The 21990-nt window shown below is 47.7% G+C and overlaps 1 protein-coding gene across 6 annotated transcripts in view; it reads right to left on the reverse strand.

Moving 5' to 3' along the window:
* Window positions 1-588: 588 nt before the first annotated feature.
* The window catches only part of LDB3 (LIM domain binding 3), a 60220-nt gene continuing 38818 nt past the window's right edge, over window positions 589-21990 (reverse strand). For all 6 annotated transcript variants that reach the window (XM_004765789.3, XM_004765786.3, XM_045068648.1 and 3 more), the window contains 5 exons: window positions 16539-16938; window positions 15213-15393; window positions 14496-14616; window positions 9155-9270; window positions 589-3364 (listed from right to left, as the gene is read on the reverse strand). In XM_004765789.3, the coding sequence (XP_004765846.1) occupies window positions 3275-3364; window positions 9155-9270; window positions 14496-14616; window positions 15213-15393; window positions 16539-16938 (908 nt within the window). In that variant the 3' untranslated portion in view covers window positions 589-3274. The remainder of the gene's footprint in view (window positions 3365-9154; window positions 9271-14495; window positions 14617-15212; window positions 15394-16538; window positions 16939-21990) is intronic.

Below are 21990 nucleotides of genomic sequence, written 5' to 3' on the forward strand. Positions count from 1 at the left end.
TCCTCCTCTCTCTCTGCCTGCCTCTCTGCCTACTTGTGATCTCTGTCTGTCAAATAAATAAATAAAATCTTTAAAAACAAAAAAAAAAAAAAAAAAAACAAAGAGGGAATTGGTTTCGTTAAGCATAGTATCCTCAGAAGGGTCTTCCTTATTAAAAAAGAAAAAAAGTGCCATGAGAGGGTTTTTCTGTGGGCTTATTTCAAAACAAAAGACATGGAAGAAAATATACCAACTTTTCTGGAAATGGAGCCATTTAGAACAGAATAAAAATAAATAAATCCGAAATATTTAATCACCTAGTAGCTAAATAAATAAACTTTTCCAAAAAGAAAAGGCAAAGCCTGGTCTTCACTTTATTATTTACCTGATCAATTCCCTTTGTATGCAAAACATTTGTATTATTCACATATCCTTGTCTGTTTAAACGAAGCAATTAAACTGCTGTTGAACCACACACCCAACAGAGCAAGTGAGTTATTTGTGCTTCTTCTCCGTAGGACATTTTGTTTTGCCTTAAACTTTTTTTTTCATCTGTATGGAAATGATCTAGTTTTGGTGTCATGTGAAAAAACTTTACACAGAAATATCTGTATTTGCTCATCCTTTTTTAGGTTTTATTGTGCTAAAAAGTAGAATTCACACAAGCAAAAACAAAACAAAACAAAACAAAAAAAAAACCCCCAAACCAAACAAACATGCAAAATATTTTTGTGCACACCTCTATCACACTACTTTCCACTTTTGAAATCTTGAAGGAAAAAAAAAAAATCCCAAAGCAAAAGTACCTGAGTTGAAAAGCTAACATTATAAAAGCTAGATTCCTAACACAAACACTGCAGACATAAATCACTCCATTGCAAAATTTATAAGTGTTTATAAGTGTTAAATAAGCATCAAAAATGAAGACACCAGAACTGTAGATCCAAAGTGTACTCCCCACCAGGAACTATTAGAAATTGTTTGGTGTCCTAGGACAGCCCTGATGTTAACTTGAAATAGATACAACCTTATCCTCAAAGCTACGCCAAACTTGCAAACACCGAGGGAACCCCATATTCAAAACTATCCTCTTCTCCTACTGCCTTTAAAATGATTTTTGTGTATGTGTTTCGGTAAATTAAAGAGTCTCTCAGAAGCGACACTCGCTCTCTCTGAGATGTAGAAAAACTGATTCAGTAAATGACCATGATGAAGTCCTTCTTTGAGATGTTTCACTTTTCCTTTTAATGATCATGTACTTTTTTAATGATCGCACAGGCATGTGTGCGTCCATTTGCGCCTAACCCCTTTTAAAAGATATTTTTGGAAACTTAACCCTTGGGAACTGTTTTTCCTTTCCTCTAGACCAATCCCTGAAAACGTGTTTTTGTTTTCATTTTTGCTTTAAGAGAAAGCAAGAGCTTTTCTGTACAAGCAACAACCTCCTTATCCCTGTATATTTGAATTTTCCAAAAATAACAGAATGTTCCAAGGTACTTGTTTGCAACTCCTGAAAAATCTCGTTACTCCCAGCAGATTCTACTATCTGGTACTTTAGATTCACTTTCTTACTGCACAACAGGTAAAGAAAGGCCCGGTGGTTGGAGCACAATTATGTACGAGACACAGCTTCACCCTTGGAAAAAAAACAGGGGCCTCCTGCTAGGGACACATCCTGCTGCTTCTTTCTCCAAGGAGAAGGAACACACTCAGGGAGAAAGACAGTCCCCTGGAAGCCTCAGTTCTCAGAAGAAAAAAAAATGTTCTAATGCATTCTCATAAAACATGCAAAGAGAAAAATCCAAAACAGGAGTGAGGAGAGAGTAGCAGTGAGTTGGAAGAGTACCTAACTATTGTGTTCAAGTGAGAAACACCCCCTCAGACTGCCTGCTTCCATGCCTTGTTCCATGAGCGTAATGACAGTGCTTCCTGAAGGGAAAGAGAATGTACCATTTCCAGGCTCAGAAACCAAGCTTCTCTCTTTGTCACCTAACAGCTTTAAAATGCTTTCTTCACTCAAACTATCACTAATGTTTAAAGAAGTTTGAAGACCCAAGACTATTTCAATAAGTACTTAAACAAGTTCTAGATCAACTCAGCTTATCCATTGTCAAACTATAGGCCCGAATGGCAAATGAGTACCGTATCAGTCCCTCTTCTCCTCCCAACAGTCAACACCCCGGCACGTAATCAGTGCACTGCGTTGAAAGGAACCCTTGAGAAGCCTGGTGCAGGTCTGCCAACACTGGTGTTCTTACTGAGGCTGACAGAAAGTAACACTCCTCTCCCCATGCAGAGTTCGGGCATATTCCCAGCCTAGTCTGCCATCCTGTTTCAGACACCACCTCTCTCTTCTTGTCCACAGGTCATCACGCCTGTTGGGGGAAGGGGTGCTGAGGAAGACTTCATAAGTGAGCCGTCTCAGGATTGGGAGAGAAAAACATGCATAAGCCTGGACATTCACGCTCACGAACTTCATAAAGCAAAACAAAGGCTAGACACAACCCAGAGTCGCTTTAAAATCTCCTCTCACACACAGCAAAGCAAAACTGGAAAAACCCAATTCCACTTTCCCATCACAATTCGAAAAGGAGCTCAACCTTCTGGGGACATAGGATGTCTTAGACGTGAGCCAGAGCCCTTCCTAAAGCCCTGTCAACCGCCCCGCGGCTCCCAGAAGGCACCTCCTAGACGCCTGGACTCCCTCAGAATGCTCAACTCTGTTCCAGGTCTGAAGTCTGATGCGCAGAGGTGGCTCCGTGACGCTAGTAACGGAATAACACTTCCTTTTTTGGCGAGGAAAGCCCAATCGGTCTCAGCTAACAAGCCCTCAGCTATGGCTCTAAAAATACCCCACAACGAGTACTGTTTGGCACTTGGGTCTGCTTGCCAGACAAGCTCTAGAGAACTCCACAGCACACTCCAGAGTCTCCAACAGCGCCCTGAGCTCTGTCCCTGCTCTGGTGACCTCAGGGAAGGGTGTCACTTCGAGAACATGACTTTTTTTTGTTTTTCACTTTGGAGTTCTTGGAATTCTGTTCTGAACATTTGAATTACCACTCCAGCCTTGGATTAATTACTAGCTTGGTTGAGGAATCTTCATTTGGCTTCTAGTCTGAACTATGCAAATACACGATCTGTGTGCAGAAGGAAGGACTAAAATTATACTTCAAAAGGGCTCAGTAGCTTCCTGTCTTCCTCCTTTCCCCCAAAAGAAACATCAGCCTCCTTGAATCCTTTGTTGCCAGCGGCAGGAGTGGCTCCCGGCCTGTCCGCATCAGACGCTCCGGGCTCCCTACACGTTGATGGCGTGTGCGTGCTTCTTACACAGGGGTCTGTCCTTCTTGGAGTAGAAAGGCTGCCCCTCCAGATTCACGTGGCAGACCTGAGACAGAGGAAATGGACAGGCATGAGGCGGGGCCTAGCTTTCCCCACCACAAATGCTTAATGATGTAAGCAGAGTGGACAGTCGAACTACATAACATTTAAGACTCCCAAAGAGGAACACAGAACTAAACTCAAATGAAACAAAATGGACCACACAAAAAAATACACAAGATGAAGATGATCGATGGATGCTATCCAAAGTTTACAAGAAAACAGTACAAAACCATGAGTCAATATCCACGGGCGTGATTAACATCCAAGAAAATACCATTAGGAAACTAACAAAACATATCAGAAAAGATTATCCTCACTAATATTTAAAGGAAAAATAAATTAAAGCCTCCATGAGAGACCCCTAGGTATCTATTAGTCTAACAAAATAAATAAAACAAACAAACAAAAAACCCCTTCAATCACATGTTACCTTTAATCTTAGAAGACTAGCTAAAAAACAAAAAGAAAAAAAAGTACCAATCAACACTCAACAATGCCTACTCATGCACTGCTAAGGACACAGCTTGGTGATCAGCTCAGCCTTCTGTAGGGGGTTTGACAATACCAGAGAGGAACGGTAAAGATGTGCCTGCCCAGTATCACCCGGGAGGGGTTCATCCTGCAGAAACTATTGCACGGAACAATGTGTGCTCAGGCCAAAACTAAAAATCACCAAAATGCCTCTCAATAGGGAGATGACTAAGTAGATTCCTACAGTACATTCTCCAATGGAATGCCACCATGAAAACGATCAATCCAATATGGAAAAGCATTGCAGGGAGACATTATATGAAAGAAAAAGAGGCAAATTGATATGTCCCCATGATGACAACATGTGAGTGCACTTTGAAGATGGAGACATCACAGAGAGAAGAAAGCTCAGTCATGTATGTTGAGGCTACTGTGGGTGAAAAGGAGGCCAGACACTCTATATACGTGATCTCATTTAATCCCCACAAAAAGTTATAGGAAAGTATGACTTGTCCCCATTTCATAAGGGAAAACTGCAGTTCATAGAGCTAAGTGTGTTGCTTAAGTCAGAGACCCAGCAAGTTGTAGAGCTGGGACTTGGTGTCCAGGTCTGCAAGACTCCAGCTCTAGCTCATCTTCCACTCACCCCACTGCAGAGAGGGGCTATGCTTACTTAAAATTGTTCTGGGCTTACAGGACTTGTATTGAGGTATCCTCTAAGTTTATTGGACTACCAGTACGTAGGCTGGCCCTGGGTGGGCAGTAGGCCAAGGTGTCAGAGTTAGCTGGGAAGTCAGTTTGGCTGGGATGGGCCCCAGGGTCATAGACAGCACTGAACAGAGGAAGTAGGCACCACACCCAGGACATGGACATCAGAAGACGTGCAAGTAGGGGTGCCTGGATGGCTCAGTCGGTGAAGCATCCAACTCTTGATTTCATGTCATGTCATGATATCAGGGCCATGAGATCAAGCCCCATGTTGAACTCCACACTGGGTGTGGAGCCTCCTTAAGATTCTCCCTCCCTCTCTCTTTCTCTTTCTCTCCCTCTGCCTGTCCCCCTACTAAAAGAGAAGAAGGAGGAGGAGAAGGGCAGCAGGTAGAGTTCCCATATACAGAAGGCATGAAGATAGAGAAATCATCCTCTTGAGATGAGCTAGCTCAGTGAGCATGCGACCACTCGAAGACAGTTGGAAAGAAAAGCGGCATCACAGTGGTCCCTCGTGGGCCGGTTGAGAATGTAATACTCGGGATTACACAGGGCTGACAATGGGCCCTGGGAAACAATGGTGTAAAAAAGTGACCAGAAACATCCCAGGTGGAGGCAGTGACATTGAGTGAAACCAGGCTCTTGGGGTGGCCTCAAGCTGCTGGTGAAGATGTGGAGACAAGCCTAAGATCCAACAGTGAGGATGGGTTTCATGGAGATAGAAAGGCAGCTCTGGAGTGAGTTGTCAAGGAGCTGCTTGTCAACGTCTGGGGCTCTGCCTAGTCTGGGACAGTGCTGGTTACTTGTGAGAACTGTGGGATAAGTTGGAGAGTGTATTGGGAGACTAAAGGCCCAGAAGTAAGCAAGGGCCAGATCCGCAGGGGTGGCTAATTGAGAAGATGGAGCTGAGGGCAGAAAACATCACAGAAAGGTTGTGTTCAGTGTCCTGGGCTAGGAGACTCTAAGTGGGATACATGGTGGCTTCCTGGTAGAGGTCTCCCGACTACTCAGGCACAACAGGGATGGTTCAAGCTCCAGGCTCCGTGGTCAAGTGTCATCAGGGCCCGGGTGGGTAGGAATCATGGATGGTGCTGGGAGACAAGGACATCCGCCAGCTGAAGGAGCCACTAGGACTGCCACCTTCCCCTCCTGATACCCACACCAGTGGGGAAGGGTTGGAGACCCACCAAGACTTAAAGGAAAAGAGGGGCCACTCTATCCACTACCTACTAAAGATAGGCCCCACATCTTTTCCATTGGAACTCAAGTGCCAAAGCCAGATAGGAGCTTAACCCCTCACCCCAACCCACACAGCCCTTCTCAATCATCATTTTATTATTATTATTTATTTTTTATTTTTATTTTTTTTAGAAAGAGAGAACAAGTAGCGAGGGGCAGAGGGAGAGGAAAAGGTAATCTTAAGCAGACTCCATGCTCAGCACAGACCCCGATGTGGGGCTCCATCTCAAGACCCTGAGATGACCCAAGCTGAAATCAAGAGTCAGACACTTAACTGACTGAGCCACCTAGGGGCCCCATCTCAGCCATCAATTTATGTGCTTGGGACTTTAGAGAGGCTATCTTGTTCTATTCTTTAATCGCTTATAAATTTCAACTTTGTTTCCTTTCAAGATTCCAAACTCCTTGAAGGTAGCGATTTGTTCTGGCACATTTTTTTTTTTTAAGATTATTTATTTGTTTATCTGACAGAGAGAGATCACAAGAAAGCAGAGAAGCAGGCAGAGAGAGGGGGAAGCAGGGTCCCCACTGAGCAGAGAGCCCGATGTGGGGCTCGATCCCAGGATCCTGAGATCATGACCTGAGCCGAAGGCAGAGGTTTAACTCACTGAGCCACCAGGCACCCCATGGGATACTCTTCTGTCCTCCAAACTCAAGCAATATTTGGTAAGCTGAATTTGCCTAAAGTTATGTGTTCTCCTGAGATCTAACTGACGGGAAAACAGCTAATCAGCTGGGAGAGCTAGTTCTGATTTTCCTTTCTTACTAGATTTTTTTTTATTATAAGAAAATATACGCATCAAAGATGACTTAGAAATATAAAGTGATGATGGGACGCCTGAGTGGCTCAGTCAGTTAAGCATCCCAGGGTCCTAGGATCGAGTCCCGCATCTGACTCCTTGTTCAGCAGGAGTCTGTTTCTCCCTCTACCTGCTGCCCTCCCTACTTACGCTCTTTCTATGACAAATAAATATAATATTAAAAAAATAAAATAAAAAGTGATGGAAAAGGACTCCCCTCCCCCCCAACCATCAGTTTTCCAATCAGAATATTGCTTTCCAAAAATTAAAACCAAAACCATGTTCCACTTCACCATATCTTAACATGGCAGTGAGTGCCACACAGGGCCACTTTGGAGGAAGACATAATGATTCACCATGCCGATTCTCCAAAGGACAGGACTTGACTGGTTTTTCTGCATAGACCCTTTTGCAGTGCTATGGGTCTCTCGCACCTTGCCAGAACTTATTTATAATCTTGGCCTGAACAACCCTACGCTTTATTGCTTCTTCTGCTCTCTCTCTCTGGGATTTGTGCCACTGTGACTTTCAGCCAAACTCAGTGAGCTCAAGGGAGCAGACCCATGCTCACCTTTTCTGTGGTACCCTCTCCATGTGACACACACCTCTCATCAGCCCGCCCTTAGAGCACAGGCCTTCTGTGCCACTGTCTGCCCTGGACCTTCTCCAAGTCTCTTGGATCCTTCTAGAAGTCGGGCAACCAGACTTACAGGCAGTGTCTTAGGATCAGACAAGCCACGGCTTGAATGCAGGGGTCAGAGGGCCCTATGTGCCTTGCTGAGCCATGGCTCTGTGGGAGACAACCGGAAAGCCAGTATATTCACATCGTTGTCCCTTTTCAGAGGGAAGGACCTGGTGTACTCAAAGGACCCTAAAAGGCAATTAGAAAATCTATTCCAAAAGCTAGAAAATTGGAGTGTTTAGGTTGAATTGTGTTATTTCCTCCCCCAAATTTATATGCTAGAAGATACTCCCTGTACCTTCAATCTACTTGGCACAGGGACACACCAATGACCTTCTTTGAAAGCAGGATCTTTGTGGATATAATTAAGGTGTAAGTTAAGATGAGGTCATTAATCCAATAGGACCAGTGTTCTTATAAGAAAAGGAGAAGCTGGGTGCCTGGGTGCCTCAGTTGGTTAAGCGAATGCCTTCAGCTCAGGTCATGATCCTGGAGTCTTGGGCTTGAGTCCCGCACCAGGCCTCCCCACTCAGCGGGTAGCCTGTTTCTCCCTCTCTTCCCTGCTCCTGCTTTCTCTCACTATCCCTGTCTCACTCCCTCCAATAAATAAATAAAAACCTTAAAAAAAAAAAAAAAAGGAGAAGCACATAGAGACAGACACACACAGAAGAGGGTGCCATGCAAAAACACAGACACACATAGGGCAGGCTGCCAGGGGACCATGGAGTCCGAGACTGAAGTTCTGCAGCTATGATTCAAGAAACACCAAGGATTCCTGGCAATCGCCCAAAGCTCAGGGAGAATGCATGGCCCTGCTGTGGACGTCTAGTCTCCAGAGCTATGAGACAGTCCATTTCAGTTGTTGAAGCCTCTGGGTTTTGGTCCATTGTTACAGCAGACCTGGCAAACTCACACTCAGAGTCAACACAGTGCACTCCACGCACTGTGGAGTGTGGGAGTGGTGTAGACACTGATGTGTGTTGCTGTAAACTTTATGATGAGGGTTTCCTCTATTATAAGCCTATCAAAATGGTTCAAGTGGAAACTGCATGGATATTTGACACATGGCCACACTTTACCTTGAGCAGCACTTGTAAAACAAAACAAAACAAAACAAAACAAAAGTGGTAGCAGCACATTAATTTTCCCAAATAAAGTTCAGTCAATTGCAGACTCACATCACAGGCCTTTCTCAGGGATGAATATTTCCTAGATGTAAGGCAGAGTCTTAATGTCAGTGAACTCATTGCTGTGTCCCCTCCCCAACCCGAAGCCCTCATAAGGAAAATGCCAATTTCATGGGAAAAACGACTTGGCTGTTTGGAAGAAATAATTGGCACATGGTTAACAGTTATGTAGGGCTTATCTCTGGCAACTATGTATCAAGAACAAGACTATTTAGAAAATAAAATGATAGCCCCCATTCCTAAAGAGTCTATCAAAAGAAGAAGCCCTATCTCAGTCTTTCATAGAATGAGTCAAAAAGCTCCAACCTAGTGTTTTTTGGTGCAAATTTTGGGGAAAATCCTTGGAACACTTCATCACATTTAAAACAACTTATAATCAGAAGAAACCCCCTTGCTTTATTATTCACTGCTCCCAATGATGGAGAGCATTGCTAGTGAGGCAAGCTGCTGGTATGACAGATCCTGGGAGAGTACTCTTTTCCTTAGTGAAATGGAGAGTAACAAAAGCCCACTGGTTTAGAAGTAATTATTAGTAATAAACTTGGCTTGACTGTGACATATCCAGATACCATGGTACTTCTAAAAATGATCAGAATATCAGAGCACCAGAGTGGAAAGGGATGTAGACAGTTGATCACCTGGCCCCGCTGGGTCCCTCTTGCCCCTTCTCAGAAAGTCAGAACCCCCAGCCCCAGCTAATCACATACTGCGCAGATGAAGCAGGTGTCATGCCAGGTGTGTCCCAGGGCTTCAATAAACTTGTCACCGGCTTCCACGGGGAAATCACAGCCATGACACTTGGTGCTGAACAGATTGACGTAGTCTGAAATGAAAGGCAGAGTGAGGACCAGGCATCCAGGCAGGCTGGGAGAAGCATCCTGGACACACCAACCTGATGCCCTAACAATGACATCACACCACAAATCACTGAGCGGGGGCAGTGGGTATGATCTAACTGGTTTACTTGTTGTCTTGCAGACAAAATGCTCAGCTATATGATTGTGGTTTCTTTTCTTTTCAATCATTTGCACAGGTGGTCTATGGATTCAGGCTTAGTTATCACTCTGTGCTGGTTTGATTTGCAAACACTCTCCATACCTGTCGTTAACTTTCTACAGGGTGATTTTCTCCTCTGCCTTTACAGCCCAAACAGACCAATCCCAAAAAGAAGAAAAAAATCATATTTCCAAATAGCTTGAAAGGAGAGCTCTTAACATTTTTAGGAGTTATATAGTATGTTATTTGCCTGGCAATTCTTCTCTCATTGGGCATTTGTGTTGATAACAATTTTTACCACTGGAAATAATATCTGAGCTACTATGTTAAGACGTGTCCCCTTCCCTACCTCACCAAAGAGATAATAATACCATGTATTGCTTGTATAATGCTTTACAGTTCACCAAGCATTCTCGTATAGATGGTATTCTTTACTAGAATCTCAATGTCATGGTCTGTGGATTTGTATGTACTAGTTTTCTTGCCACCCTCAACACAGTGCCTGGCGCACGAGTTAGTACCCAACACATACATGTGGGATGAATAAGGGAATGGATGAACCAGTGAATCAACAAATCAATGAATGAACTCAATCTTCAAAAAACCCCTCCAAGATTGAACTAATTATTTTTCTGTTTTATGTGTGTTTTATTTTGTGGATAAGGAAACTGAGGCTCGCCAGAGTCATACAGCTGAGACACACAGCTGAGCAGGCTGGGTCCCAGCTCCACCAACTGTCTCATCTGGGCCCCGGGGGCAAGCAGGTCTACTGTCCTCAGTGGAGAATTCTTCCAGATTCTTTGAGGGATGTTTGATGTCTCCTATGAAGCCTTCATTCCCCTACAAGTGTACTTGTCTCTCCACAGCTCTGCCACAGTTGGCTTCTCCTTGCAACTTCCATGTTTCTGCTTGTGGACAGCATGGCTGCTCGCCGTCTTAGACCACATGCTGAGAGGCAGTGTGCCATGGAGGGTTATGTACTTGGGTTCTGAAGAACAAAAGCACTGAGCTCAAGTTCAAGCTCTGTTTGGGAATTGCTCCTCCTTGGGGCAAGTCACCTAACTTCTCAGTGTCTCCATTTTCTCCTCTATAGAAAGGAAGTAACTACAGGACCTAAGTCGTGGGGTTGTTTTACCGATTCAGTAAGATAACGTATGTGAATGTACTTGGCACAAAAACTCAAAAATCTTGGCTCTTACTTGTATGTCTTTATAAATGACGGAAGGAGAGAAGGAAACGTGAGTCCAGTGCCTACTCGGCACCAGTCCAATCCTAGTGCTTTTTTCTAAGTTTCCTGTGTAATCTTCACAGCAGCTTTGTAAAGAAATATTATTCCCACTTTAAAGATGAGGAAACTGGCTGTCAAGTTTCTGTCACCTGGCAGGAAGGAACCCTCCTCATGGACTCCAAAGTTCATCCTCTTTCCATGACTTCACGTGGTCTCGTTATCTCTTTGCCATTGAGCTTTGATAAGTTATATCTCTTGGATATATTTTCCAATATACGGTTTCCCCTTTTGTGTTGAATTATGGTTTGTCATGCAAATGCTGTGTGTCATGGTCTGTGAAGCCCATCTCTGACAGACCCCTTAATTTCTCACCAGAACTAAAAACATCATTCTGGTTCCTCTACAAGGTTAGAGCAGGTTTATGGTTCACTCCGTGCTCTGTAGGAACTCGTGTGGGTGAGAAACAGGGCCATAGGCTACCCCATCTCCGTGGGAGGGCAAGCCCTGAACCCCACTTCTGACTTCTCTCTCCTTATACCTTATAGTTTCCGCATGCCCTGTACTCTCTCACCTGCCTCATGCCTGTGTGTGAACCAGGTCCTGGGCTTGGAAAACCCTCCCCACTTTGTCTACCTGTGATCCTATGGGCCAGGACTTCCTTCTGGGAAGTCCTCTTCCTCCACCCTAACCAAGAGAGATGAGATGGCCTTCCTGGGAGCTTCTCTTGGGCTTCCCTGCCTTCTCACTCCATTCATTCATTCATTTAGTCAATATCTCTTCACTGTCCATTTATGTGTTGGCATATCCTAGGATGATGTGTCCCCTTGAGGTTTTTGAGGGCAGAGACCCACTCCTAATGCTCAGTGTCTTTCAGAGGAATTGGCACAGATTTGATGGATAAACGATGAACGGGAAAACAAAGGAATGGTTAAGAAAACCTTACTAAATACTGATTCCTTCTTTCACTGTGCAGCCTAATATTAAACTCTTACAATAGAATGTCTAGTCTTTTTTTTTTTTTAAGATTTTATTTATTTTTTTGACAGAGAGACACAGTGAAGAGAGGGAAAACAGCAGGGGGAGTGGAAGAGGGAGAACAGGCTTCCCTGCGGAGCAGGGAACCTGATGCAGGGTTCAATCCCGGGACCCTGGGATCATGATTTGAGCTGAAGGCAGACACTTAACAAGTGAGCCACCCAGGTACCCTTAGAATGTCTAGTCTTGCCTGCTGATTGTTTTTTCTGTTATATACTTGATTCTGTATGATCTGGGGAACTGACACCTTGTTTTAAAATTTGGTAGCACTGGTCTTGACCCTAATACATTTTTTAAAAAGTTCACATATTTCTGGGACGCCTGGGTGGCTCAGTTGGTTAAGCAGCTGCCTTCGGCTCAGGTCATGATCCCAGGGTCCTGGGATCGAGTCCCACATCGGGCTCCTTGCTTGGCAGGGAGCCTGTTTCTCCCTCTGCCTCTGCCTGCCTCTTTGTCTGCCTGTGCTCGCTTGCTCTCTCTCTGTCTCTTACAAATAAATAAATACAATCTTTAATAAAAAAAATTCACATATTTCATCAGTTATCAAAAAAAAATGAGAATATAATTGCAATTAAGTTTGTGCATGGGCCTTTCCCACCATGAATATAATCTAGTTCTTCATGTATTTATTTCTTACTTTATTTCTTCTATTAGGTCTTTATAATTTTCTTTGACTAACTCTCTTAGGCCCCAAGTTGAATTTGTACCCTGTATTTAATGGATTTTATTGCTGTTGTAAAAGGGTTTCTATCCAACAAATCACAGTTGCTTTCTGTTGAAAAAGGGCTTAGTGCTTTCGGAGAGCAGTGGGTCTTCAAACATTAGAATCATCTTGAGGGTTCCCCCAAGATGTGTTCCCTCAAAACACAGACTGCTGGGCCCCATCCCCTCAGAGTTTCTGATTCGGTGCATCTGGGGTGGGGCCCAGAGACCTGTGTTTCTGTGATCCTGATATTGCTGGCCTTAGGATCATGCCTCAATTCTCAAACTTAACTGAATATAGAATCATACGGGTGGGGGTAGGGTGGTGAAATTCTGCATCTGAACATCTGGGAACTGATCTTCTCTATCTTTAAAGTTTCCCAGGTGATCCTCAGATGATCAGCCTGACATGGGGCTCCATCTCATGACCCTGAGATCATGACCTGAGCTGACACCAAGAATCAGATGCCAATTTGACTGAGCCACTCAGTTGCCCCAGTAATAGCAATTTGTATTGGCACGAACACACATCTATCAATTATCCGCTAATTATCTAACAATTATCACTATACACTCACAAGAAAGGAAAAGAGATGCTTATCTTCTCCCTTTTACACATATGGAAACTGAGGCACGGAGTGACCAAGTAACTAAGTCATTCAATTAATAAGAGCTGGGAAGAGATCTCACCCATATATAAGAAATTTTTCTTTCATAATTTATTGTCAGCGAGAATAGTTTTAGTTAGCTTTGCTTTTCCCCTGGAGGAACTGGAATGTTTTCTCCTTTCTGACTTTAAAGTACACTAACTTACTGTGTTTATCTTTTGCCCTCAGACTTGCTGCCCATTCACTGTTGTTCTGTTATTCTTCATAATCAACATGCTTGCTTTTCCTTCTTCTATTTGGTGCTAGTTCTATGACCTTAACCTTCTTATCTATGGTAACTTTGTTGGACCCTGCCTCAAATCCTTTTCTGAAAAAGGCAGTCTATGGGAGCCTTTGGGTGGCTCAGTCAGTTGAGCATCTGACTCTCCATTTTTTTTTTTTAAGATTTTATTTATTTATTTAACAGAGAGGGGGAGCAGTAGAGAAGCAGGCTCCCTGCTGAGCAGGAAGCCAATATTGGGCTCCATCCCAGGACCCTGGGATCATGACCTGAGCCAAAAGCAGACACTTAATCATCTGAGCCACCCAGGCACCCCTGACTCTTGATTTTGGCTCAGGTCATGATCTCAGAATCATGAGATCAAGCCCCACGTCTGGATCCCCCAAGGAGTCTGCTTGTTCCTCTCTCTCTCCCCCTCCTCCTCTACTCCTCCCCCTACTCATGCATGTATTCTCTCTCTCCAAAATAAATAAATCAATCTTTAAAGAAAAAGAGAGGTAGTCTATGAATAAATGAGTGAGGAAGTGGCTAACTAGCTAGGATACCTGATTCTCTAATAGAGTGCTTTGTCTTCAAAATTTATAATTTATAAATTTATAAATTTATAATTTACTCCAAGTTCCAAGATAAAATGTAGCATTTTAAGGAACAAAGAAACTCTGAATTCAGACGGGGCGGGTGGGATGCCGGTGGTCACAGGATACTGAAGGAACATCAGAGGAGTAGGGAAAGGGACTTTCACATGTTTGATTCTTTACACACTTTCTCTGGTTAAACACCTGCTCGTGAGGCCGGTGTTCATATGTCCCTTTGTATAGATGAGGGAAGTGAGCTCAGACAAGTTTAAACACTCACTCAGGGTTACAAAGCCAGCCCGAGGTGGAGCCTGAAATAGAACCGAAGACAAAGTCCAAAGCCAAAGCCTTTTCAGACTCCAGATCAAACTCATCTGAAAGGTTTCCCAAGTGGTTACAAGATGCCAACCTGTGATCCACATATTTGGTGCAGGGAAGGGAACAGAGATCGAATGTATAAAAAACTTTTTAAAAGGCTATCGACCCAGCCCCCACCCAGGAAAGTATGACTCTGTCATTTGGAGACTCCTGATGGTTCCATGTGAATGGACACAGGCAGGAGTTTCCTGTACCTGCCCCTTTCTCCCAGACCGTGGGGCCCCCTCCATAGCATAGTGGTCCTACCTTTCTCGCAGTAGGGCTCCCCGTCTTCCATGTGGAAGAGGCTGTTCCCGAAGGGTTTTTTGCAAGCTGCGCAGACGAAACAGGTGGTGTGCCATGTCTGTTTCAGCGCATGCATCACTTCCTAGGAGAAAGAGCCTCCGCTCGGGTCACAAAGGTTCAGGACAAAGAGGAAGTTGGGCCCTCTCTTCCTCACTGGGCCCTGGCTACTGCTGGAGCACCCCAACAGGGAGCAGGGCAGAAGAGCTCAGGGGGTGGGCCTTGGACGTACTGAGGAAAGGCCCAGGGAGGGAGGCAGAGGAGTTCGCACTCAGGTAGCACCTGCTGGGTGCCATGTTCTGTGTCAAAATCATCAGAGAGGTGGTTATATTGTCTGTGATTCTGAACCCTCCTATCAAAGCTGCTGATTACGTCACTTTACCAAAGGAACATAGAGGGGTCAAGGCCACATGTGGGTGCATGGCAAGGTCAGTCTATGAAGTGATAACTTGCTTTGCAGAAGCTCCACCAACACTTCAGGCTGTGTGACCCAGGCAAGTTATCATCTCTCTCTCCAAGTTCATTTGCTCCCTGGTTCACTGGTGGCAAACCAAGTCCCTTATAGGATAGATGGTTGTTCTCTCTCTGTTAGCAGCCACTTCTTGGCTCCATAATGGGACCCCACAATCTTGGAGAGGGAGAGAGATTGGTTGGGGAAGAGACAAAAGTCAGAGGACTTACCCCCATGATTTTGGTGTTGCACTTGGCACAGATTGGCGCAAAGAACTGTTCGTAACAGCGCTCGCAGTACACGTTGTTCTGTTCCTCTACGAAGCACACGTCCGCCAGGGAGGTCTTGCAGTAGGCACAGTTGAACTCTTCTGGATGCCAGGAACGGCCCATGGCTACCAGAAAGGGGCCCCTGGGGAAGCAGAGAATGGCATCTTAAGGCGGGCCCAAAAGCTCAAGGCCCACTGTTTCAGAACCCCCAATACTTGTATAACCCTTCTAAGGAACTCATGTGAAATTCAGCTAAACTCTACACAAAAAGATATTCATTGTTGCATCAATAACACTAAAGAAAAACAGGGAAGCAACTCAAATATCTACCAGCAGGGGACGAGGAAAGCGTATTATAGCTATCGAGTCAGTTGTACAAGAAAAGCCAAGACGACCATGCCAATGGCTGACGTTTACTGAGTGTTTACTCTGTGCCTGGCACTATTTAAGAAGAAATGCATGTGTTCACTTGTTTAGTGCTTATAACAATCCTAAGAAGTAGGATTATGGTGCCCACTTTCAGATTAGGGAACTGAGGCACAGAGAGGTAAGTGGTTCAAGGCCATAGTGCTAGTACAGCTACGGTAGCGCAGATCCAGGTTGGCAGTCAGAGCACTGGGACTATGAGGAAATGTTGTACATCTTAATTTTTACTTTTCTGAACTCTCTAATTATTCTCTAATGAGCATGTGTTGCTTTGTTTTTAAGTAAAAGTATATTTATTGCATGTATACGCCCTCCTCCCCAACACACATATCCTGTAAACATACTATGTCCAAACGAGTGTCACCTAGGTCCATGAAATGACTTGTTTTCCTTTTAGGGTGGCAGATGTCCACCAAAGCCCTGAGCAGCACTGGCCTGACTGTGAAAAGACCCAGAAGGAAGCCTAAACGAAAGCTGGGTCAAAACTAGCCCTGTCAGCCAGCTTGCAACACGCCCAATAAACCCAACAACAAGACCTGTGATTCCCAGAACCCGGCCTTAGCCCAAGGGGGAGGTCCTGGCACCAGACACTGTGCTGGGAGCTTCATCCACTTACCTCATGGAATTCTCCTGCCTCCTGAGGGAAGTGGCTGTCTCATAGGTATGGAAGCCAAAGCTCAAAGAGGGTCAGACTAGGTGGCAAGCCAGAGGAGCCTGAGGCTGCCTAGTAGAAAGCCTTCTCCCTATCCCTGCCCTCCCTCTCACCCCCTGCCCCACCACAGAGTTCAGATGGTGCACAAGCACCCACCACCCCCGCCCAGGCTCCCAGAGCGCTGACTCCATGGCACAGTGGGACCATACCTGATGACGTTATTACAGTGGCCACAGAGTGGAGTCCGGCTGCTGGCTGGGAAGCGCTCAGCCCGCTGAACGATGCCCCTGGCCAGGGGAGACACTTGGGGCCCCACAGGGGTGTAGGCAGGGGTCCCTCGGGGCAGGGTTTGCTTGCTGATGGAGGTGGTACTCTTGCCAGGGGCAAACTTCTGAGAGAAGCTGTCGTCTGACACCCATGGGGGGCGGCTGGCAGACTCCACAGGGCCCCCGCTGTAGGCCGCAGCTGAGGGGGCAGGGTTATAGCTTGGGGCTGGTGAGGGGGTGTAGCTTGGAGCCGGGGAAGGGGAGTAGGTGGGGGCAGGCGAGGGGGTGTAGGGAGCTGGGCTATAATTGCCCCCCGGGGATGGGCTGTACGTGGACACCGGCACTGCAAAGCCAAAAACAGCCAAAGAAAAATATATCAGGGATTCATTTCCCCAATTTCCCCCATGCCCAGCCAGAAAACTGTAAAAGGTGACTTTAATATTAGAGCAGTACAGTTCCAATTTTGATGGAAGACATGTTCCTGAACTTTTTGATGCCCCAGATTTGAGTTTGCAGCAGGGAGCTAAGGGAGATAGAACAGAGCCCACGGGAGCCTGGACAGGGCTGGGAAAGGGACAGAGCTATAAATATCTGCAGCTGTGTGGGGTGGGGCCTAGCCAGGCCTGGGCTTCCAGAAGCCTGCAAAAGACAGGGAATGGGGGTGGCGGGCGTGCCAGGCAAGCCTCATATCTGGGTCCCCTGGGCCGGGAAGGGGGTGGGAGTGGGTCAAACTTGGCCTTGACTGGAAGATGCTTTCAGCTGCACTCTGACCAGGGATTTGACATCCACAATGCCTCTCTCACATGTGTTTGCTGAACTTGGCCCTAGTCCAGGCTTGGGGACAAAGTAGATGATGGGGCAACTGGGTTCTCAGGTTCAGGTTTCACTTTTAGCTACAATCATTTTCTTGAAAAACACTGTAGCTTCATTTGCATTGGGGGAAATTTCCCCTTGGTTTGATTGGGGTGGGGGTCTTGAGGGAGCCATTCAGAGGGAACCTGGGCAGAGATATTGGGGAGACACAGCCTAGGTCTCGCTGCTCCCTCATTCTGTGGCTGGCTCTGGAAGGCCCATGCTCCTCTACATCACTTTGGGGGAAACACAGTATGTCTGAGAGCATGTGAAATTACCACGAAAGAATGCAGGAGAATATACCGCCTCACTTCCAGAACCCCTTCCTCCAGCTCTCCCAGAGCTAATACCCTTTTCCAGAGACAACACAAAGGAGCACGGCAGCTGCTCACCCAAAGCCTTCTGAGGCCTGGACTCTCAAAACCCAGGTTTCCAAGTTCTGCGGCCCTCCCGCTGGGGATCCTGCACACACATTCCAGTCGGCTTCCTCTTCTAGGCAGGGAGGCTCCAGAAGCCTCACCTCAGCTCACAGTCTGTGCCTCTGGAAAGAGGCCTCATTCCTCCCATCCTCGGAAGCAAGTTGGGGCAGCCTCCCTCCATTCCTGAGCCTGCTTAGGTGGGTGGACTATGTTGAGGGGTGCGGACACAGTCCCCCTCATCTTTCAGCCGAGAAAGGAAGGTCTTCCTCAGGGCTAAAGTTCCCCACCTGGCCTTTGGTCTCTCCCACCTGGTTCTCCGGGCCCACCTTGGGTGGCCTGTGGCATGCTGTTCCAATTCTATTGTGCTACTCCCAGATGACTGGCCCCTCAGTGCTGGGTAACACAGGAACCCCAATGCTGGGCGGGAGGGAGCAGGCCTGTGTTATTGAAAGGGGAGGGGGTAAAATCCTCCACAGCCCTACTTTGGAACCATGTTGGGAGGGATGCTGGCTCCTAAAAGTAAAACCCTCTCCAGAAGGAATCAATCTTCTTCTCACTTACTAAGGGAGTAGACTTGGCACATAACAAGTCATCTGGTTTAGTCCTCTTTAGGGTTGAGGTCACTGAGGCTCAGACAGAGCCAGTAAGTGGCAGAGTGAGTGTCCAAAACTGTTCCATTACCCCAAGCTACCTCTGTAAAGAATACAAATCTAATTCCAGAAAATCTTGGTGCACCACGTCATTGAGGAGTAACTATCAACTTGGAGGAGGTCCCATGCTCTGGCATGTAGCACAGCCATCAAGAGCCCTAGATTCAAGTCCCAGCACTACTACATCCTGGCTGTGTGTCCTTGGACAAGTTCCTTACCATCTCTGGGCCTGAATGTCCTTTTTAAAAACAGCATTAATAATTCTTAGTGCCTCACAGGGTGGTTATGAGGTTTCAAGGGGACAAGAAAAATAAAGTGTTCAGCCTAGTGCCTGGCACAGTGCATACATCATTTCATGTTAGTGAGGGTGGTGACTTCTGGGTCTCAGGGTCTGGGTGAACTGTCAGCTCAGCTTACTGCCTGATGGTCACCTGAGGGAACCCGTCCAGGGAAACTGTGGGATGTTGAGTGTGGGGAAGGGAGATGTGATGCCCTGAAGTCAGATAACCTGGGACTGAGTCTGTCACCAGTGGTAGGAAGTATGATGCCCCTGTCTGCTTCAAAGGGAGTGGTGTGGACCTCCTGGGGAGACATGATGCATGCACTGTGCAAACTTGTGAAGCCCAGATTCTGCGTGTTGCCCCCCTTCCTAACAACCTTGCATAGCAGCCAAGTGCCCAGAGCAGAGCGCCTCAAAGTGCTAGGGCAGGGGTGATGAGGGGAACGCCACCAGGGAGGGGTGTGGGGAGAGGTCATCTAGCAGATCTTCAGAGCAGCTTCATCCCTCTCTATTATATATAATGGGGTTCTAAGCAAGATTTTGTCCCCTGCTTTTTTTTCTTTCTAAAGTGGGGGAATCTCTGCAGAAAGGGATTAAGAATGCAGCCGTAATCCTGTGCCAGTGCACAGCCCTAGGAGGCAGTAAGCACTTGAAATGTGGCTAATCCAAATTGAGAAGTGCTATAAATGTAAAATACACACCCGATTTCAGGGCTTAGCAAAAGAAAAGAATATAAATATCTCATTAATCATTATTTTATGTTTGACATATATTGAAATGATGTTTTGAATATACTGATAAATAAAATACGGTAACGTGATTTTCACCTGCTTCCTTTTCCTTTAAAAATGTGGCTAACTAGAAAATTTATTTTTATTGGACGGTGCTGCCCTCACCAGCACAGTGGCTACCTGGTACTGATGGCTTCCCCAGGCCAGCTCTTTACGTGTAGTACTGCATGTAAATCTCACTGCAAGCCAGAGAGGCAGAGAATATTTTCTAGCCCATTTTACAGGTGGAGAACTGAAGCTTGGTGAGTCTAAGTGACTACTGGAAAGTTAGGGAGCTGGGGCAGCAGGACTCAACTCCAGATCCCCTGCTTAACCACTCCCTAGGCAACCAAACGGGCGTTAGCACGCCCCTTCCAACTCAGGCCCTTGCCCACTTTTCGTGCTCCCCTCCAGCAACACAAACCCCATTCCCTCTGCCTGGCAGATGTTCTCTTCCCTCCTCCGGAAGGCCTTCCAGACTCCCTGATCCAGCCCCGTCTTCTAAGCCCTTGGGAAAGGCTCAGCAGGTCAGAGGCCTGCCAGAATCTGGACCCGGGTGGGCTGCCCTAGGGACTTTCGGTTTCCCGAGGCGCAGGCCGGCAGCTCCCCACTTCCACACCGCGTCCCCCAACTCTAGCGGGGTGAGAATGGGAGTGCGAGGAGCGGCGGCCTCCCTGTCCCCTTCCCTCTGCGCCCTTCCTCCTGGCTCTGGCCGCGCCGCCCCAGACGTGCCAAAAGGGAGACCTGATATCCCATCTCCGAGCCCGGGGCTGTTGCTATTTCTGCTTGACGGAATTAAGCCCGTCTAAATTAGAAGGTGATATTTCATCTCTAATTGGCAAGTTCAAAAGGCCCCTATCGCACTTGGCGGCCTCGGGAATGTGTAATTAAACAAGGTGATTTCTGACTCATTCCAGGTCGGGCCTGGCTCCCCGCGAGCGCCGGCCCCCGCCCGCCCCGCGGGCCGACGTGGCCTCCCCCGGCCCGCTCCGGGCCCCTCCGCCCACGGCGAGGCCTCCCCGGCCGCCTCCCGGGCCCCAGGTGCTCCGGGGAGCGGCCGCCCAGCCCCGGCGCCACCGATGGCAGCCGGGCTGCGAACGTCACCCTCGGCGCAGAGGAGTCCCGCGGGGGAGCTGCGGCCCGGCCTGGGTCCGCGGAGGACGGGAGCGGCTCGGGCCAGCGTTCCCTGCTTCTCCCCGGGCCGCCTGCCAGCCGCCCGGCCTCCCCGGGAGAGGGGCGGAGGCCGGTCGCCTCCTTCCCCGCGGGCAGGCATGAGTTAACGTCTGCACCGCCTGGGAACGCTGAGCGGGGAGGCCGCCGCCCGGGGCTCCGGCACGTCTCGCCCGCCTGGGCCCCAGCCCGGGACGGAGCGGAGGGGCGCCGGGCTGGGGGCCAGGCGGCGGGCGCCCCCGGAGCCGTGCTGCCCCCTGGCGGACCTGCGGGGGAGAGCCGGCGCCCGGAGCCGGGGCGCCGAAGCCCGGGTCCGCCCCGGAAGGTGCCGGGGAGGACCCGCCTGGGAAGGGAGCCCGGGCCGGGACGGAAATGCGCTCCTGGCGCGGCGACAGAGCCTCGCCTCAGCCGGCTGCGGCTCCCCCAAACTCCTTTCCACCCTGCCCGCCGTGGTCCCGGTCTCCGCAGGGCAGCCGCGTCCTCCAGCTCCCCCGGAGAGCTTCGCCATGGCAGCCAGCTCCGAATTGCTCCCTAATCCTGTGGATTCTAACCTCAGAACTTTGTGTCCCTGCGTCTGAAAGGACAGGGAAGGGCGCTTCCTGTGTGCCAAGTACTCGGCTGGGTGCTTCATTTCGTCCCCAGAATACGAGGTCTACACAGCTGCGTGCCCATGTTTCAGAGCGGGGAACGCAGGCCGCGAAGACGAAGGGCTGTGCCTTGGAGGAGGCAGAGCGGACCCCCGCACCGGGACCCGCCTGATGCTGAAGCGGCTTGCCCACACTCAACCCCGCCGGCGGAGCGAGCTTTATAGGAGGAGGGCTGATGACGGCTCCTGGCTCCTCGGCCCTGCACCTCAAGCCTAGCCAGGCCCTTCCTGCTCAGTCCCTGTCTGACCTCCCCCTAACCGCCCATGCAGGATCCTCTCTGCCGACTCTCCTTTTCCTAACAGGATTTGCTCCCCAGTAGGGACTCGACCTCATGACTTCTTGACCAACTCTGCCTCTCCTGGGTGATATAGAGAAGCCCCCTCCCATCCCCTCAGAGTTAGCTACCCGATTCTTTCCCAAGCATGTCCTTAACTTCCTCACCCCATCACGGTTCCCATGTGTGAAAAAGGTGTGGGTGTAATAACTTGGGAGGGGGAGGGGAACAGTTTGGATATTATTACAAGTGGAAAATGTCATTATTGCTAGAATTTTTATGGCCACCATGGCTGTGAAGAGAAAATGTTGAAAGTATAATGCTTTAAATGAA

Source organism: Mustela putorius, unplaced genomic scaffold (genome assembly GCF_011764305.1).
Source record: "Mustela putorius furo isolate JIRA1106 unplaced genomic scaffold, ASM1176430v1.1 tig00003909_pilon_pilon_pilon, whole genome shotgun sequence".
NCBI lineage: Eukaryota > Metazoa > Chordata > Mammalia > Carnivora > Mustelidae > Mustela > Mustela putorius.